Genomic DNA, 21,881 nt, shown 5'->3' with positions numbered 1-21,881 from the left:
GTTGTATATTTTTCATGTAACTGAAATGGTAGATAAATAAATAAGATAAATAGGATGATGGACCACTTGATGGCAAGTGGCAACTCCCGGCTACATTTTGTACTAGTTGTTACCGCGACTTTGGCTGCATTTTTTAAGATAAAAAATAGGTTTCCCCATACTCGTGATACAATGTTATCTTCATTTCGAGTTTCATTAAGACCTGTTGTTTCGTTGTGAAAAGTAATAAACACACGAACGAAAATAATACAGAAATATGTATGTCTGATAATTCAGCATTATAATATGTCTACTTAATTAGTTCCTGCTTTTGTTTTCGTTGTCTGTTCATTCATCAAGAAATCAATCAAAATTGGGGTTGTTAGCACAGTTTCTATCCAGCTTACACTATTGGAATCCGGTAGTTTTTATCTGTGAGGAGAAACGTACATCTGTTTTTAAGTTTTTGCTGTTTATTTTGTATAATGTGTTATTTTATATCTACCTATAAATACCTACACAAAATTAGTATTACCACAGATAACATAATATTACATAGTATTACCTAGTTTTTGAAGGAGAGAGAACTTGAGTACATCTGATTTTACAAGGCCGGCTACTGCCTCATAAGGACAGTACCGACATTCAATGATAATGATCGCGAACGTCATTCGAGTATTTAAGGATTTGTTACATTAAAATTGGCTGTTCATGTATTGTTACATGTACAAGCTTTATATGTTTTAAAATGTTTTCAGAACTGAATTCCATACCTATAATTTTTTACTGCTCATTGTCGTAGCTATTATGTCCTTATGTTGTAATCATTACTTTACGCAGTTTTTTTACTGTTAGATACTTTACATTGAGATACAGTACTATTGTACTATTTTCCCAAGGATGCCGTAATACATAAAATACATTCATCAAAGTGTATTATGCACAATACCTATGTGCATAGGAATAGAGACCTTGACTTTCAGTGCTCTCTAGCTACCCCGTAAGGAATGCGGTGACAGCAGATATTATATTTGTGGAATCTATGACTTTTTGGTTAATAATTCTTTATATTACTGTAATTCTGTGGTATAGGCATTACTATATGTACCCAATCCAACCGTTACAACTGAAAAATTGCAAATTCATTGTATAAATATCTGTTCATTAAACATTCAGTTGTTTTAATTTATAAATTTGCTTCGGTTTTAATATATATGTTTCCAAATAGGTAATTATATTAAATTTACCTGTGGCCAACTCCTATATGATGTGTTATTTTTTAAATCCAGAATATGCACTAATTACTACACTTGCACTTATACATGACACAGTATTTCACTCAGTTATAAACGTGTGCTGCCTGTAACGAAAATTTCCTACGAACTGGATATGTAAAGTCGTTTTGTATGACTCTGAATTTATTTACTTTTAAACGAAATGATTCTTCTTCACTTTGTAGTTAGGGTACATTTTGGCATAAAATGCTTTTCCGACTGAAACACTTGATTCTAAACTTGTTTTTAGACACTGATAGCAGTTTAATTAACATTATTAAGGCATCGTTAATTTGACTGACTAGTTGTAAGAAATATTTATATGACTATTTACGTTAGAAATTATATGGAATCTGGATATTATATGTATTTTATTCATAATATAGAATATTAATTTTGTTGACCGCACGTAAAATTGACTATTTCACACTAACTACTACACTATTTAACCCCTAAAAGATTTTCTTAATAACATAGATTTTTTATTTAGTTATACCTACTTTCCATATATAAATTAAAGCATAATTAGAAACTATAGCTAGTTTTTGTGGAACAAATTATACTCTTATTACATAATAATATACAATGAATATCATTCAAACATACGTTCAGTCTGATAGAGTAGTAGGTACAGTTCATGCATACTTGTAATATTAGAGTATTACACGGTACATCTGATTGCCATTGATATGAATGTATCTACAGTATTCAAAAACTTGTCTATAAACCTAAAACTAAAATACGCATAATTCAAAAACGCTTTAAAGTTAGTAACTTTGAATACTGTGAGTGAAAGACTTAGCTATGTCATGTATTCTGTGCAAAATACATTCAATTCATATACATCAGTTAATAATATAAAATAATAATAATAATAACGATGACACTGAAAAAAGGAACAAAAATAGCAAAAGGAATAAACGAATTTGACAACACCTCATAATACACTTCAAGACATATTATTAGACTCGATTATGATTGAACGACAAACTATTAAATATTATATGCACTTAGTAACTGTGTTGTTTTGATACATAAGTAAACAGGTCATAATAGCCAATTATATACAGACAAGCAATAAATTGATATGCTTAGTTTATTATCAGATAATTAAATACATAATGGGTCGTACTTCGCGTAACTGCAAATTGTTGCGTGCCAACCGACCGACGCACGCGCAAGTTCGAATACTCGACTGTTTTATTTTAGAGCTGGCTTCAAACACGACCGTGAAAATATTGCATAGGTGTATGTTACTATTCAGATCCTATGCGCAATGTCCAGTGTCGTTCATTCACTGTGGTTTGTCATACATTATTAATCGACAAATATATTAGTGCCATTTTACTAGAATAAAGGCGTGGAATCGATTGTTACGGTTGTATTGTTTCGAATTGTTAAAGACACATACGAGAGTTATGACTTCGACTCTTTCTTTTTTCATTACGAATTCTAAATTATTGCCAAGGTATATTTCAGGAATGTCATTCTAGTTGCATAAATTAAAACTCGATATCTAAAGTAATGTATAGTTAAATTAATAATTTTATCAATGCTTTTGGACACATATTATGTAAGTATTTTGACGGCTTTGGCGGTCTAGCGGTTTAGCACACCGCTTTACTTCCGATGGTAACGGGTTCGATCCTCGCACTGTACAAACATTTGTATTTATCAGTAGGTATAACTGTTTATATTGGTCTGGTTGTTTTCAAAGTATATTATGTCTATATTTACAAAAAATCTAATTATATTAATTAGTTGTTTCATAACTTAAGCTCTGCTTATATTGTGACTAAATGTTGTTCTGTCAATTGTCGAAGAACATTATCATTATGTTACATTCAATGTTATTTCTACAAATCTTTTTGGTGTAGTTCTGAAAACGTCTTCTGTCATTTTATGTAAAAAATACATTCTAAATCTCGTAATTTTTCATAGTAAGAGATTATAAGATATATAGTTTAAGCTTTACTTAGAGATAAATAAGTATTAGTAAACTGCCTGCTTTTACAAAGATAACTAACAATTAACGCAAAATTGATGAGATTATCTGGAAACTGACTCTATTGTTTTAATTTTACCAACAAACGGTCTTCAATGGTGACAGAATCGTTTTAAGATCAATATTGTAGCAAATCCTTTCAATTAACAAAAATGATAGCAATGACTAAAAGTTGTTCGAAAACTGGTTGTTTCTAAACCTTGAACGTTTTCGTCATACCAAAATATTTTTTTTATAATACATTCGCTGTATGTTTCTAATAAAAAGTTTAATAAACAATAAACAAGCGCGTGGAGGTTAATTTGACAGGATACATTATTACCTATAGGGCCCCTGGTTCCCATTAGTACAATTCTTGTTATCAATATCAGTGACATAAATAAACCATCTGAGTCCTATGGAAATTATTTGCATCGGGCTCATTTTTTTTATTTAAAAAAAATCATGATTAGTTAGATTAAATATAAAACTATACATTAAGAGTTAGAAAATCTATATTATATAGTAAACTGTGTAAGTACCTATTTTCTATGAGATAATAGGAACTACACATAAAAATTATCAAAAATGACATTCTTTAAGTTTGCAACATGCGAGCGGTCAGTGAACTCATATTAAGTAGCTTGTCATTAAGACATTTGATATGGCCGTGTGTATTACCTGGAAATTCGATAAATTTCTATTTTTGGTCTAAAATAATTAAAAAAATATTGACGGTTTAAAGAGACTAAAGTATCTACTTATTTAAATAATCCGAAATTTGTGGGCAGATTTATTTTTTAATCCCTTCTTGTTCATAAAACAAGAAGGGAATATACATGAATATAAACATGTACATGAACCATAATTGAAATCGCTTTGTAGACTTGTCGTGTTGATGAGATAATAAGGACAAATATATGATAGATACTTATTTCATCTGCGGATTATACAAAGTAAATCCTATGTGTAGTCAAAAGTGACATATTTAATAATCTCAGAACATAGCATATTCCGACTAAATTAAATATTAAAGTTGATTTTTAACAATCATTCAATTAACAACTTTCATATATAGTTAGTAATTATAAGATGATGTCGTGGCCTAGTGGTTTACAATCTGACTTGGACTCAATAGTTATAATAAACTGCCCGAAACCAAAATAAAACTTAATGTGATACCATACATTTTTCACACATTTTCTTGTTATAGACAGCTAAATAAAAAACTAATAAAAAGTTCGAGAGATGGTGGTAGATTCGCCTTCTTCTGCGTTGTATTTAAGTACACATACACACCGAATATGAGCATATTGGTTCAGTTGATTATAACAATGACATCCATGGTTGCCGATGCCTCTGACTTATCTATGTAGGAAAACATATCATAGGAGAAATCAATATTGTTAATTTTAAATTTAAAATAAATGATGACCACTAAAGCGTGAATGTGATTCGTATCACGTAGGTACTAAATATGACTGGCGTAAATTAAAAAGATTGTACTAGCGTTTATTAATATATATCATATTATCTTCCGTTTTATATATACACAATTAATTCTAATAATTATTGTATATTATTAGAATTAATTGTGGTTTGTTAAATTGAATCTCAATGATATGATAAATGTTGAAAAAGTATAAATATTCTATTATTCGTATATGTGCGCCAGAATAAGACGTTATAATTAAATGATTGTAGATGTTTTTATGTATTCAAAACATAAAAAAAGATTGTGGAATTATGTTAAAAAAAGTTAATACTAAAAGTACTAAAATTTTATTTTTTCGGAATTATCAGTGCATCAAATGTCAGTCTGTCTTTACATATTTGTCCTTTTATTAAATATGTGAATTTCTATGACGGAAGCGTAATGATAAAAGCCTTTTATTTATTCCAGCTATTACATATTTTCATACATTTTACTTGTTATGTATATATTACTACTAAGTATTAGTACTTATACAAATATATGTTTACGTATGAGTAGATATACATATAATTTGGGTTGACTTATACTGATTAGACTATCTGAGATAACTAATATATATATGCACATTTTTAAATAAGGGTTTAAAAAAAGTCTTACATAGCGAAGAGTGACGAAGTGAAGCTAGATGTAGACTTCTTTTCGTCCCTCTTCGCTATCTAACCTCTTTCTGTCGTACAGGAAACCATTATAGCCGAGAATAAACATTGTTTTTTGTGTGTGTAATATCTATTAAATAAGGGTTATTTAATAGATATTACACATACAAAAAACACAGTTTTTAATAGGACATTCACTCACTGCTAATTATATCGGCGTTACCAAAGATTAGACAATGCTTTACAAAACAAAACAGGATATAACTTGGTTACCGGCTATCATATCATGATAATGTTGCATGTATCCTTTATCTGTTACTATCTCTTTGACCGAGTTCAATTGATACAATAGAGCTAAATTGTCCTGAAATGAACTTCAATATCGCGCTACTGTACCCCTTTATCTGTCATATGACAACAGTTCGTGCACTTCGAATAGGTCATTCATTGTGTGATCAAAGAAATTATCAATATTTGAGTTAGCATTTCATTAGCAACTAACAAACAAGCACTATCTTATCGAGTCGTATTAGTAAAAGTGTTGTGTGCCGCTACACACGCGTCGTACGCTTACAATGTGATGTGTGGTATAATTTAGGTATTTATATTTGTTATTATGCAATATTATTTATTTATATTTTACATTGAGCCGACTTAAAAATTGAACATGTCCCAATTAACACCTGATCCGCAGGAATTTGAACAACTGAGGTTTGTATTATTCTTTTCTATTTTTATATATTTATCAATGTCATTAAATATGTATTATAAGATGTTAATTTGTATAGTAAGTTTATTGCTATATAATTATATTTATTTTCTGTACACTTGTATATTTAAAAAAAAATCATTTAGATGATAACCATTTTGCAAATTCCCAAAAGAAATAAATCAATACAAAAAGCTGACATACATCTCCCATTTGTACATCATCATCATCATTACATAGTATAAAACAAAGTCGCTGTCGCTGTCTGTCCCTATGCAAGCTTAAATCTTTAAAACTACGCAACGGTTTTTAAAGCAGTTTTTTAAATAGAGTGATTCGTGGAGATCTTTGGGGGAGGCCTATGTCCAGCAGTGGACGTCTTCCGGGCTGCGATGATGATAATGATGATTCTAGAGGAAGGTTTATATATATAATACCACCACGTGCGAATCCGGGGCGAGTAGCTACTACTATACAAATTATCGTGTTTTTCTTTACAGCTTTTAGGTTTTTAGTCTACCTTTGTGCGTGTCGATATGACAGCACGCAAATTACGTACTGCAATCCAAGATTAATTTTCAAAATTGTTCGGTGCCTTTATGTCAACTGGTACTAAGAAATACATATATAAATAAAATTGACGTTATATAGGGAGGTTTAAAAAAAAGGATTGAGAGGTGTAGTCACTTAATAAAATTTGTATTACCATAGCATTATTTAAAAAAACATACAATTGATTCGTATTCGACATTTCTACTACTTTACTATAATATTTAATATACAAATATTAACCGTACTAACCACTCCAAAGTAAAAATGTGTAGTTTGTCTAATTATCTCATATTATTAATGATAAAATTATAATGTTCAATTCTAGCCCAAACTCAACGAGAGATGCACAATCACAAATTCAGAATAACAACGCACAAAAGAAGAGTGATCCTAAAAAATGGCGACTACTTTTGGAACCGGCTTTGGCTGGTTCCATGATAGCGATAAATCTTGGACAAACTTCGCTGCAGAATTTTTATTTACGCACAGCGTGTACGGTAGATTTGGGATACTCCACAGAAATATGTAGTAAAGGTGTTGGAGAAGAGTTTCGAACAGCTGAGGTAAGAATAACTATATTTTCCATTTCTGTGCTCTCTTCGTAAAATTCGTAAATCTACTGGGATACTACTATTATAGTTTACATATCAATCCGCCATGTCATTCTGATACTAGATAATAAATCAATAATAGTAGTAGCAGCTACTAATAAGATGATAGCCAACTAAATGCAAAAATGCTTATCGAAAAACATGGATAATATATATTTCTAAAGTATACATGCATGCATATATATTTCTAAAGAAATGCCAGGATTAATACATTCAAAAGACCTAATATCGGGCTTCTCGACCAAATACTCCAATAGATTACTGCTATTGAGTAAAAACAACATATGCATGATGACTAGGGCCCTCACAGGACACTGCAAATTGAACAAGCATATGGCTAAGCTAGGCCTATGCACGTCAAGTATCTGCAGATTCTGCCAAACTGAAGAGGAAACGCCGCTTCACATCCTATGTGGTTGTAGCCCACTCATGCATAAACGAAATATCTCCTTTGGAAAGTTTACACTCTTTCCCGAGGAGATAAAAACGATCGCTCCTAAGAATATCCTTCAATTCTTGTCCCTGACGGGTCTAGGTAGCGTACTCTGAAAAGGGCGAGCACAATAGATCTATGTAGGTCGCAGTGCTACAGGTGCTACACATCTGACAATAGCCCAAACAACCCAATAAAAAAAAAAAAAGTATACATACTTAAAATATCATAGTAAAGTTAGTTTATGTGTTAAAAAATGTTAGTAACTTTCGAAAATTTAAGAAAGTTCTGTAAATATTGATGTTTGTCTACAGTTCTCAAATTTCATTTTTCATTCTCAAAAGTTAGATAAAAATTAGTCGAGTGTATTACGAAAAACATATGTACATATATATACACGCTTCATGGATCCATTATCTAAAGTAAAGTAAGCTACTTTACTACTTAGAGGTAGTTCTAGGGTAATATTTTCTACTAAGAAAATATTACCTTAAAAGTACATTTCAAATTTAATGGTTCCGCACGAGTAAAGTCGCATTAGGCGCCTTCCTGGCGGGACGAATTCGTTTCGTTTGTTTTTTACTGAGCGCATTTAACTAATGAGAGTTTCCTGACGATGTAACGAGTAAGGTTTGGTATAGATTCTTTTACCAAGCATTTAAAAATACATGCCAATTCAGGAAGGCGCCTAGTCCAGCATTCAAGAAATTAATTATAAGTGACTCAACTTATATAGAACACTATTGAATATAACTAACTCGAATGACTCAACTGTCAAGTAAACTGATGTCCCACCTGATGGTAAGTGGCATTCGCTGTATATAGCTCCGACTCCAGGGCACTAAAGTTTCATGCATCCCCCGTAATTTCATGCAATACCCCAACATTCAAAGCTAACACAATTTACAACGCAAGCCATCGCAAGCTGCTAGGCAGCTGAAATACGTAAGAAAGTGCCTCCGCAATACTATTTAAACTCCTTGGTTCATTATCATATAAAGACATAAGTATCTAACAATGCGTAATATTGCATAACAAATATAATATATCTCTTACTTATTATGTAGACGATGACTAAGTAGTATGATTTATATTATGTAATTAAACAATACTATTTAATGTTTAAATTTTGAATCAGTTTACAACACATGTCATTGAAGTACTTATGACCTACATAATTAGGTACAAAATTAACAGCCGGTTTCAATTGTTAATTATATAGATAATCATATCGATGTAGATATTCATCTAAAGTAGACTTCTTCCGTATATATCTAAAATCTTTTTTAGTTATACTGAACAGTACAATGCGCTCTAAAACTAACTCTATATTCCGTCATGCTTCGTTTGATGTTACGGTCTAACTATCTTTTCAATCTTAGCATTCGGCATTTATTGCATTGAGCACCTGAAGGTCTATTTCACTGAAATATCGTGTTATAATATATGTATGTGTGATAATACTCGTATAATTAATTTTGCGAATTGACTTTAGAAGTAATTCAGTAACGAAATCATACCAAATGTATCAATGAGTGCACTACCTTAATTATATTTTATCTACTTACAATATTTTATAAATATATGATTTTGATTACTTCAGTATCATCTAAGTAGTACACATTTTTCCTACTAAAACTGTATAATGCTTTAGTGCAATCAAATATAAAGAATTCAATCAATCAATACTTTAAACTAAAACTTTGACGGCCTCCATGGTCTAGGGGTTTAGCATTACGTAATTAATACATTGATTAATGATTAATTTAGCACACCGCTTTAATTCCGATAGTCGCGGGTTCGATTCCTCGCTCGGCACACACATTTGTATTCATGAGTATGATTGTTTGTATCGGTCTGGAAGTTTTCTATGTATATTATGTATGTATTTACAAAAACAGGATATAATAGGTTTTATATAAAGAATCGTTTTTATAAATATTGAAGAATACTTTATCTTCATTTCTTTACATTTCTAATTTATTTGTGAAATTTTAGGCTGCAAGTCAAGTGGTTGTGACAAATGTCAACGTTAGTAGGAGCTTTATTGGCTCTCTGATCTCCGCTATAGTTCTCTTATTCTTGGGTCCGTGGAGCGATTGCAGTGGGCGCCGAAAACCCTTACTCATAATGCCCTTAATAGGGATGAGCATCATGACCACTGGAGTTCTATTGATGATTATATTTCCAGGGGCCTCTACTGCACAAGTATTATATACTGTTCAGATACCAATATCCTTGGGTGGAAATTTTGGTTTGCTTTTGGCAGCTGCTTTTAGTCATATTGGAGATGTAAGTATAATAATTTTTATAATTTTACTACATGATACTCGTTATTTACGTAGTACGTGTTCATGTCCTAGTACGCCTTTTGCTACGTAGCGCTTTTGCAGAGTGTAGTAAAAATTGCTTAGCACTCAGACTGTGAGAAAACTTATATTAACAGGTCGTCTATTATTATACACATACATTTTTGCAAAAAATGCTTCATACTGAAACCGTTATGTATAATTATTACGAGTTTTATACAAGATACATTACATATGTCAATATACTTAAAATTATTGATTCCCTATAGCTATACCAAGCTTGTTTCCCTATTTCATCCCTTCAAGGTTATTTTTAACCACATATAATAACAATAAGTGGCTTAAGTGCTTTGCCAAGGTTCAACCTATCGGTATACTAAAATTTATGAACTTTATTATAGAGATACATTGGGTAAGAAAAAATCTAATTTCCGTATACAGTTAGCGTTTAACATTAATTTATAAAACATTAAACAAATGATATTCCTCTTTGATTGAAGTATCTTTTAATTATTATTACTACTACTACTAAATTATACGAAAATTATAATCGAAATTCTAATCAAAATCCGTTGCGTGGTTTAAACTATACTGTACTAGGTATTTAGAAAGTAGAGAATTATAAGATGTAATCTCATCTATTGTTGATAAATAATGTACTAACAACAGTAATTAATTTCTATCTCTTCGCACCAACAAGATTTTTATTATTTGTTCCATTTTTATATTGTATTCATTCGCTATTACTAATTCATTCTGTTTAAACAAATTAATGAGATCATTCTCTCTCAAGTTTACCATTCTGATACAGATTTCATTGCCATTTCGAGAATTTCCTTTATGTTATAATAATTTATATGAATAATAGGTAGTAGCAATACATAGTTACATGTATATTATATCAATTGTAGACCCGTGGGAAGTCGAGAAAGATTGGCATTTATATAATAATTGAATCAATTATAAAATAATAACGGAAGTTAGCAAGTAACTCAGTTAGTTTACGGCAAATGTGTATGAGTGTGGAAATATCACTTTCCGTTTATAAATAATGAATGCTCTTCTAAAAATATTTGCTTACCTATAATATGCAGGCGCTTGAATATTTATTAATGTATTTATGTGGATATATTTAAACTTCATTTCAGGTGTGCCATGCAACAGGTCGTGACGTCACTCGTACCATGGGCGGACATCGCGCCGTTATACAAATATCTCAGGTGGTGGGCGCAGTACTAGGCCCTGTTCTGTATCGAAATTTAGGATTCTACGCTGTGTTCCCTTTTGTTTTATTACTACAGGTATTACATTTGATTACTCATTAAAATGTATTGATCATATGATAGTCTCGGTGGTCTAACAGACGAATGGACGCGGGTTCAATTCCTCGCACGGCACAAACAATTCCTGAGTATGATCGTTTGTAGATATTGGTCTGGATGTTTCTATGTGCTCGTATATTATCTATTTACCAAATAATGTATTTATATCAAGTTTCCGCTATCTAGAAGTTAAGATAGTTACAGCATGTTTTATGGGTACTAGATAACTGATACAAATACATAGATTTTTTTCCTAAATACATACATATTATACATAGAAAACACCCAGACCAATACAACAATCATACTGATGAGAACAAATGTTTATGTTGTGCAAGGAAAGGAAAAGGATGGTTGCGGGTTCGAACCAAAGTACGGAAGTAAGGTGGTGTGCTAAACCGCTGGAGTACCGAGGCCGTCAAACTTAATTTAGTTTTGCACCACAATTAAAAAGTCGTTCCATTGAGTTTCCAAACTGAAATTTGGAAAATGATATATAGATCAATCTATTAATGATAAATAATTATCTGGATATCATAATATTATACGTAATGATTTTATTTTAGTAATTTGTATGTCTATTCAGTATCCTTATGTGCAATATTGTTCTTTATGATATAATTTATCCCATAATTAAATTTTCAGCTGTCATCCCTGTTTTATGTGATATACGCCGTGAAAGATGTTAATATTAACAGCGATAACAAAGTGTCCGTCTTAAACTGGAAGCTACCATTAAATGCATTCTATTGCCTGACACGGAAGAGAGAAGGCAACCGAAGAAAAATAATATTTTTATTATTGATCGTTACTCTTGGAGATAGAGTATTCCTATCTGGTAAATTATTCTTTTATTAAAACATAATTAATTTTCTTATTGATACTATAACTTACAATAAAATCGTAAAGTTAAGTTTGTTAAAATAATGAGAGAGGCTAAAATTAATCAATAGACCTGAATCACTCATTTTGTGTTGTCATTTGTGTGGCTTTATGTAATATTGACACAAGGTTGGAATTGTTTGATTTGATTTCAACGATGTTTTTTCGTTAACAAACTTTATTTAAAAATGATATAGATTCCAATAACAAGTGTATAAAGTGTCTGGTCTTTTCTTGTTAATTTAATGGTAATTGCAGTGATGGAAAAATAATTAATGATAATAGGGGCTAGGGAGGTTAGGTTAAGATCACCTGGACACCGTCGTAATCAATTCTTCATCGTGGCTAACTGGCATTACTTTATTCTTTTTTTGCCTTCCACTAGCGTATACATCCATAACAATCAATTAAAAAATTGACAGTATAAAGCTATGAACTGTACATGGTTTAATGAATTGGAAACATTTCATATTAATCATTGAATGGATACAACACCAGAAAAGATACAACAAAAGTTAAGGTGATGAAATTATTTTGGCTGAGTGTGTAGCTGACTGATTTAAGGGTCTGATATAGAGAAAGGTTAATAGGTTTATGAAACTTAATCAAGAGCTTATTTTTTTTATTGCATGTTGTTCGCAGCGGAGGTGTTATTATCATATATGTACTACAGATACAAATTTCATTGGGATGACGTTTTATTTGGAGGTTTTCTTGCTTATCGCAATGTAATTAGCTTTTTCGGTAAGTATATTTTTACATATTATAAAGACTTTGCTTGCTTTATGGTAAATACGTCTTAAATAATTGTCAAGGAATTATTTATAAAAATCATTACGACGATTGATAAACCTTGAAAAAACTAAAATAAATTAACACACTACCTTATCCTATGATTTTCCGGTTCGATATTCATACGACACAAACATTAACATAATCACATTAATGTTTACTACATCATTGTTTCGACATCCATAGGAAACAAACAGCAGTATTCTATACAATTTGGTTAAAGTTGAAGAAAGCAGGTTCATAATTTCTCCAACTTTAACCAAATTCTACACGTACTATTACAGATAAGAAATGACGGAAACAATAGATACTTTCACAATTTACTGGATATAATTGAGATTATATTATTATATCGGTTTATTTATAAATATTAATATACCTAAATAATAATAAGAAAACAGCCATTGCAATAATAATTTGTAGCAAATTTATTCTACAATTGAAGATCTTTAGAATAATATTGTTGCAAATTATAGTAATTTGAATTTAACGTATGATATAAATGTGGTGAACGTCATTCGTTCTATGACTAAACAGAGCTATAGAGAGCGAGGTAGTGAGACATTAATTTATTATAAGATTTAAGGCATAATTGCTACTTATACAATTTTATTTTGAATTTGTTTATAATATACGTACTGTGTCTTTCAGGAACTCTTATAATCTTGTCGATTCTGAAACAGCGACTACGTCTCTCGGATGAGGTTGTTGGTGCCCTCAGCTGTGCGACACATGGGATTGCTTCGATTGGCCTCATTCTTGCTACCACTACCCTCGCTGTCTTTATAAGTAAGTACAATTTATAACACTTACCGAATGAGTGGTTGATTTGAAAAAAAAAACTATGACTATTCAATAATGTTTTAATGAAGTTTATTTAAAAAAAGGATTTTCTAATTTATTACAACCGGCCCTGACTATATTACATATATACCTCCCTCAGAAATCACTCACCAGACTGTAAAAAGTCGTCTGCGTATTTCAGTCGCCAATCAGCTTACTTTGTAAGCTGTGGTTTGGTTGTAGACATCTTAATACTCTGGAATAACAACACACGAGTATCGTTATTATTGTATTATTATGTATTGTATCATATGTGACATTACGAATATATAAAAGACTCAGTTCCAGTATAAAAGCCGTCCAACATTTTAGAGGTTATTGATCTTACAGACAAACGCAGCGGGTTGTTTTATAACATGTATAGTATAGTATTGTAGTGTGTATAATATTTTTATTATTAGGTATTACATCAATAATTTTTAGGCATATATTTTTTAACTGTTAACATTGCGCTCTATATAAACTGTATTTGTGCGAAACTCATATTCCTTCTTCCGAGCAATATTCGTAATACGGGGTACAAATTTTTTTTCTTCATATATTAATATATAGATTATGCTTTTCTTTTTTGCAGTTCCTATAGTTGGGATAATTTCACAAGGATCTCAAGTGGTGCAGAGACCTCTAATGAATAAACAAATTTTACCAACTGAACAAGGTAAGAGTATATACATATATAGTTATTACTTTAAATATATAATACTTAAACATTCGTTAATAAACAGACTATTAGATAACTGATAACAGTACTTAACTATACATATATATATATATTTTAACTACAATTTTTAACGGCCGCTCACGTAATCCTGGAGTGCGTATCAGTGGCCTTGTGGTAAGGAAGAGTGTTCTAAATGAAACTTGTGACCTCTTCTCATGAAGCGTTTATTGCAACAACTTAACAATTTTTAAATTACATAGGGGTGGAGTATATATGAGCTCCAAACAAAAAGGGGGGGGCCTTTTTGTTTGGAGCTCATATATATCGGGTGATGAACTGTGCTTCCTGGTCGACTGTGTGATGCCGTCATCGACGCGACGTTTGCCATCGATCAGAGGTGGTTGTGGAGTGCGCCTGTGGTAATATGCATTATATTGCTCACAGCAGAATGTCTGCTACTGTTTTAACACAAATGTTTTGCCTGATTTGAAACAAAATGCGTATTATTTATACAAAATATATATTATATTATATATTTTGAATAAAATTGTAGATTTTTCATCATCGTCTTTTATGTCGAAATTTTATAGGATTAACATTTTTTATTATTGTCATTTTGTACCTACAGTTGTTCTATGAGTGATCTTGAAAATTCCCAAAATCATACCATTAACTGTTGTCGACTTTACAAATAAACTAGGTGTACGTGACGCCTCAGTTTTATATCAGTATTTACAGTTATTGAATTGTGGGTAAACAAGTAACGTCATTACTTCATCACCTTAAAACTCACTGAATATATAGAAAAAAACGATTCATTGTATCGCATTACTTAGAATTTGATTAATTTTGTTTTAAAGGTAGTATTATAAATTGTTGATGATTACAACAATATATCTCCAGGATATTACCTTTATTTATGATGAACACATTATTTGTTCAGAAATATAAAATAACAATCAAGAAACACAAAATATTACGCAGTGTTTCTTCACGTGTAGATTTATTTTTGTGGATGACTGGTACAGTGCACTCGCTTGCACTAATGGTATTTGCTGGCGGGCCACCAGTAAACAATGATAGGATAATCTAGTCCGATTAATGTTAGGAGGGACCGCGAGGAGGTTTTCTTGGCGTAGTCACCATGAGTCAGCAATAATCACCATTCCTGAGTAAAAAATGCAAAATGACTTAATAATTCCAGTGCAATGGAAATTTTATAGTTAGCCCATCTTGACAAATTCACCAGGAATTTATCACAATGGTTTCCAGGAGAAACCGCGTGGAGGCCGACCTAACATGGTACATTGCTAGCAATGGGGATTACTAGTTCCCATTACTAACAACCCGCTTCCCCCTATCACTTACCATTAAGGCAGGCCGTAAGCTTGTTGACCATTCCCGTTTTATAATAACAAACTTGCGCCGTATGAGTTGATATGAAATCCGCATTGGTCACATGGGTTGAGACATGAGTAATTGTTAGATGTCTTCCAATGATTAAACCGTTACTTGTGACTGTAAGCACGTCGCCATTATTTTTATCTATAGAGAAGAACAATAAACATTTGTATTGTTTATTTCCTGAATACATGACAACCACTCTATTATTTTAGACTGTTTACACTTACTGTTTTTTTCCTTTCATTTATCACTGATATTAAACTAATGAATATTGAAAACTACGTTACTTTGTTTACAGCCTGCGTTTACAGCTAAACAGCTACTCATAGTATTTTTCCCTGTAAATGACGAATGTCATATTGCGTTTAATGTACAAAAACAAAGACAATATGTCGACTTCAACCATCGATAAAGATTTATTCATTCTGATTTCTTTATATTACGAACTAATTTTACATCTGATAACACGTACTACACGGTTTATTTGTATGATGACTAATACCATTTTTTGTAATACTTTCCGTGAATACCGTTCACCGGTTTAAAAGTGATAACTGTTTAAACAAAGGACAATTCTAAAAAAAATAACATGTTGAGGACTATCTCTGCAACGTCTCCCGATAGATTTTTTAAATTATTTAATGTACTGGAAAAGTGCCTATAGAGCCATTATAGTATAGATAGATTACTAAAAGTTCATATAATCCTGAATGGAGTGGTCTCCGAAACAAATTCTCTAAACAGTATATAGTATGTAGCTTCGAAACCTCTAGAGTGAGAAGAGAGATTATTACAAGAAAACCTCTAAGCTTCTGGAAGCAACTTAACATCCTTAAGAGTTTTGGCTCTACATACCTAAATGCCCAAATATGTACAAGGTTAATAGCCCTATGATTTATGATTTTATGCATTTTGTTATTTCTCCTAATAATATGTATAATAATAATCCTGGACAATTCACACAGCGCAAACTAGTTTCAAGCCAAGCAGAGCTTGTTTTGGGTACTAGACACCTGATTCAAATACGTATATTTTTTATTGTAAAAACTAGAACCTTTTACTTACGTTTATAAAACAAAATCTTTTTATTTAATATGTAATATATTTTCTATTGTTCCAGGTAAAATATACAGTGTATTAGGAGCACTGGAATCAGCAACACAAACTATAACTTCACCCCTTTACTCACTACTCTATAGCAGAACCGTATCAACAATGCCTGATGCGTGGTTACTACCGGGTATTGGCATTGCTATTATACAAGTGTTGGCGTATACATCATCAAAATTATTAGTGGCTAGAAAAACAGAAGATAATGTCAACGAAAAAAAAAGTATACAGCTAGAGATATCAGATGATGTCAGAAAATTAAGGAAAGATGAGGAAACTGACGAGAACAGAAGTCTTAGAAGTGAATCGCGTTTTAAAAATACGAGTGAACTAGAAAAATAGTAGTCAAATTTGTTAATATAATAAATAATTTTTTTTTGTATAAAATTGGTTTTAATCATTTGAAGCGCCTCAATTAAAATAAATAGTAAAATTTCTACTTTTTTGTTTTGAGTTGATAATATTTTTGTCCACACACAATAATAGTAACCAGAGAGCAAAATGGCCTTGTGTCGTGAGTTAGGATATAAAAAATATTTTAGCCGTTAAATAAAATAACCTATGCACATTGCTTTCACTATTGCTCTAAGAATGAAAGTGAAAATTATAATATAAATTATTGTAATGATATGTTGTACAAACTACGCGAACACCCTAAAGGAAAGGCCTATATCCAAAAGTGGATAGATAGTTGAGTTTATTTCCATATTCTCATTTGAGTATGCATTAATTAGGCGAATGCACTGAATGGACACTATATTTAAATAGGTGGGAATAATCTTATCGTATTTACTCTTTATCGTCGTACTTAAATTTATCACAATAAATAGCAGCATTTACGTTGTTTCCATTTTTAGAACAAACAGTGAATAGTACTTAAACGTTTCTATAAATAGAATGTTCGGATTAGGCTAAGATGATATGGAAGGCTGACTGATATTTTGCTATTAATTTTATTTTTATGGGCTATAAAAATGTCATATAAACTATATAATACTTATGCAGTTATATTGTTTTAAATACATCTGCAAACATAATTCATATCCATATCCGTATCTGCACGTAATAAAGGTACGTAATTAATTGAAAAAAGATGTCACAAAGACATTTCAAGGCCTATAGACAAAGAACAAAGTATGTGTAAGCGATGATGCTATTAAAAAATATATACCTATATATTGAATTTTATTTAAGCTTACGGTAAATTTCGCTACTATATCAAGCTTGTCAGGTAACCGTTGCACATTGTAGTTTTTCTTTAGTAACTAGTAACTATACCTAATAAAACGTTATTGTCTCAGCTCGTATTTTGTAAACAGTGGATAAATTATTTTTTCTTTATCTATTCTGATAGTCCTATATTAATTTTTATGAAACTGGAATAGCAAATCACAGAAAGTGGCATATACATATGTGGGTACATAAAGAGCATTAAGGACGTCATAAAATATGACGCGGTTTCTCAGAAGGAATAAAGTGCTATGCCTCCGTAGCTCATACCTTTATTTCCGTATCCTTCAACTGCGTTTACAGTTGGCAAAGTAAGTTATTGGCTGCAGAATTGGGTGCTGTATTCATTATAGGTAGATAATGTTTGACGGTTTAGCACACTAGATATGCTAGCAGTTTGGCATACCGCTTTACTTCCGATGGACGCGGGTTCACGATTCAAGCACAAACATTTGTATTCATGGGTATGATGGGTGTTTTCTATGTACATATGTTATGTATGTATTTATAAAAAAATATCTACGTCTTTATAACAGTTATCTAGTACCCATAACACAAGCCCTGCTTACCTTGGGACTTCATGGTGCTGTGTGAATAGTTCAGGGATTTTATTAAAAAAATATATAATACTATACTTTATAATAAACTGAAACGATATCTTTGGTACTATGACTGAAGACAATGACTCAAATGCTTATACGATTAAACATGATTTGTTTGAAATAAACAATGCATATTTAGTATTTGTTCGGCATGCAAACAATGTAATGTTTCATTAATGTTATGCAGCCTGTAACTGGGACGACCTGTTATCAGATTGACAGTAATGATATAAAAGCGACAGACAGACTTATCATTGTAAAACAATAACAGAATATCGATTCATAAGTAAATAAACTATGACGACATTTTGTCGTTAGAATATTAGTATCGAAAACTTTGATGCGATGTAGTGATTTGTAACAATACTGTATGTAAGCATACCTACTTGTGTGTGCATCGAAACAGACGCTGTCTAGATGGATAACGCATAGCTTTTGTAACAGATAAATATCTGCATTGAAGTGGTACCATGTAAACTGGAAAAAGACTTGTCATAAAGAATGAAACTAAATGTAAAACCTTTATTGTCAATCTTAATAGAATAAACAATGAGCAAGAGAAAGAGGCAACAGCGGGCGGTCGTAACGCTGAAAAGCGAAATCTTCCAGGCAACCTTTATAGGATGGAGAGTATCGATTAGTTTTGAGTCTAGTTAGAGTGTAATAATAATAAATAATATAGTGCAAAGTATAAGCATACTTGAATGATTATATATACAAATTACATATTTCGAAAAATGGTAAACTCCAAAATAGTTAATTTCTAATATATACATGAACAGAATATTAAATTAAACTTTAATTAAAAAATTGAACTTACTGCGGAAAACTGAGACTGAGCGTGATGGAATGTGCAGTTAACTTGTTAAAGAATTTAATGCATACTAATGTCTCAATCGACGTACATATATATGCTATATAGATAAATATATCTTTAAATTATTTATATAGCTCGCTGACTTGTTGTTCTGTCATATAAATTAAAGTAATAATATTGCTATTAAAAATGGGGATTAATTATAGAGGGGTAAAAATAATAATAATGTCCATGTAGGTAATGAAACATAATTTTTAGGTGGACCAGACTTATCCATAAGGGATGAAAAATAGTTTATCCTACTAGTATATCCTACTGTCAGAAGTACTGAAAGTACACACAAAATTTCATAAGAATCAGTCAAGCCGTTTCGGAGGAGTTCTGTTATAAAAACTGTAACACGAGAATTTTATATATTAGAAGATATTATTAGAAATTACATGTTTGGACTATGAGCTTGTAGGATGAGTGTAAATATTGTTGGCATATACTTACTTAACATAGTATAGTATTTAGTAAATCGACTGAACAACAACTGACCGAAGTACAACATTAAAGAAATCAGAGCAGAATAAGTATTAAAAAAATAAAGAATAGACTGTTAGGCGTTACGAAGTTCGCCGGGTCAGCTAGTAATATTATAAACGCGAAAGTTTGTCAGTATGGATGTTTGTTACACTTTCACGTAAAAACTACTGAACGGATTATTATGAAATTTTACAGTAATATAGCTTTTGCATCAGAATAACCCATAGGCTATGTTTTATATTGAAATTTATATACGGAAATTTAACACTGGCGAAACCGCGGGGGTGGCTAGTATTAAATATAAGTACGTGCAATATTACTATTGTTTCCCGAATTTGCCTACCAAAATCGCTTAACAAATGTACTCAATGATAACTGTGGTAATAAGTATACAATTTTTTTGTTGACATAATCTGCAATGGTTATAGATATAATCTAAAATATTATCTGATAACATTTTAATATAAATACGTATTGCAGTCGATGATTCAATGCAAAGTAAGCAATACAGTGTAGTGTTTACACCTTCAGTTCTCATTCGGAATTACCTGAAATTTCTATCAAGTCAGTATATATTCATCTAACAGTTTTGGTAAAATAATAAATAGTTTATTAAATTTTAAAAAAGTGGTTATTTAATTTTAACTAAAGATAACAGTAAAATTCAAATATTACTTATATATTTCTTATCTATGATAAATTAATATTTATGAAGGTTAGTGATGTGTTGTATACATAACCGGAGTTCATAAATGAAAATATTAGATTACTACTAATATAGCATATATTAATAGTAATGTAATATTTTCATATCATATACAGTGTCGTTTTCAAATAAATAATATTATTTAACACTGCTGATATGCCCATATGTAAATAAACAGAAGATAAAGATGATGTACTCTATAATGAAAGTGTAATATTTATAAAATATTCTCATAGAATTTTATAACAATAATTTTTCTTGGTATTTTTATGTATGAATCAATTAATATTTTATTTCCTTTTCCAGAATGCAACGTCCATCATACTATCATCAATTTCCCATTCACGATGCTCCTACTCAGGGGTTCTACAATCAATCAGCGAAGTCTGCCTTTTATAATACAAGAATGTACCAGCCAGGAATGTACTACGGACCTCCAGCTGGACCGATGCACCCTGCTCAAGCTCCTTTAAACTACGGGTGCTTCATGTCAGCTGCTAATATTAGAAGAATTAGCAGAATACAAACACCGATTTATAATCCATACAGTTTTTAAAATAATGAACAGTTTAAATACTGAATCTCTAGCAAATACGTATCCCGTATTTATTATTAAACAACAAACGCCATAGGGAAATAAATAATAACATTTATAAAACCACACTTCATTTCTAGCTGGTGTTTTCCCAGCTTCAGTATAAAGAGGAAAGCCACGGATATATACGCCTATTCTAAATATTTCTTCTGCTATATATTGGAGAAAAATTTATTGATATAGGTACGTATGGTATCATTTATATAGTTTACATAATTAGCTAATTGTATTGTAAGTTCTTGATGGAACTTAATTATACAGTTTTGATTTTAAGTGTATTTTATATTTCGTATGGAATAATATTCTGTTAAAATATGTGCTCGGGGAAACTACAAAAAAGACCAGGAAGTCAGATTTGTGGCTGGTAATAATCGTTTACATCCACCGCCACCGCCATCTCCAGATGACCCGTGACCAGAACATTTACAACAGCGTCAAAATAATGAG

At 31.1% G+C, this 21,881-nt stretch overlaps 1 protein-coding gene across 1 annotated transcript; it reads left to right on the top strand.

Moving 5' to 3' along the window:
* Window positions 1-5,810: 5,810 nt before the first annotated feature.
* On the top strand, window positions 5,811-17,299 carry LOC131847896 (proton-coupled folate transporter-like). The gene is made up of 9 exons (XM_059197593.1): window positions 5,811-6,039; window positions 6,915-7,152; window positions 9,632-9,925; window positions 11,091-11,243; window positions 11,910-12,102; window positions 12,789-12,890; window positions 13,590-13,727; window positions 14,356-14,439; window positions 16,967-17,299. The coding sequence occupies exons 1-9, from the start codon at window positions 5,996-5,998 to the stop codon at window positions 17,296-17,298; spliced, it is 1,578 nt and encodes a 525-aa protein (XP_059053576.1). The 5' UTR covers window positions 5,811-5,995; the 3' UTR covers window position 17,299.
* The last annotated feature ends 4,582 nt before the right edge of the window (window positions 17,300-21,881 follow it).

The sequence above is a fragment of the Achroia grisella genome, unplaced genomic scaffold (assembly GCF_030625045.1).
Source record: "Achroia grisella isolate CSIRO2021 unplaced genomic scaffold, CSIRO_AGI_Agris_v1 utg544, whole genome shotgun sequence".
Classification (NCBI taxonomy): Eukaryota; Metazoa; Arthropoda; class Insecta; order Lepidoptera; family Pyralidae; genus Achroia; species Achroia grisella.
This window is presented reverse-complemented; position numbering and strand designations above follow the sequence as displayed.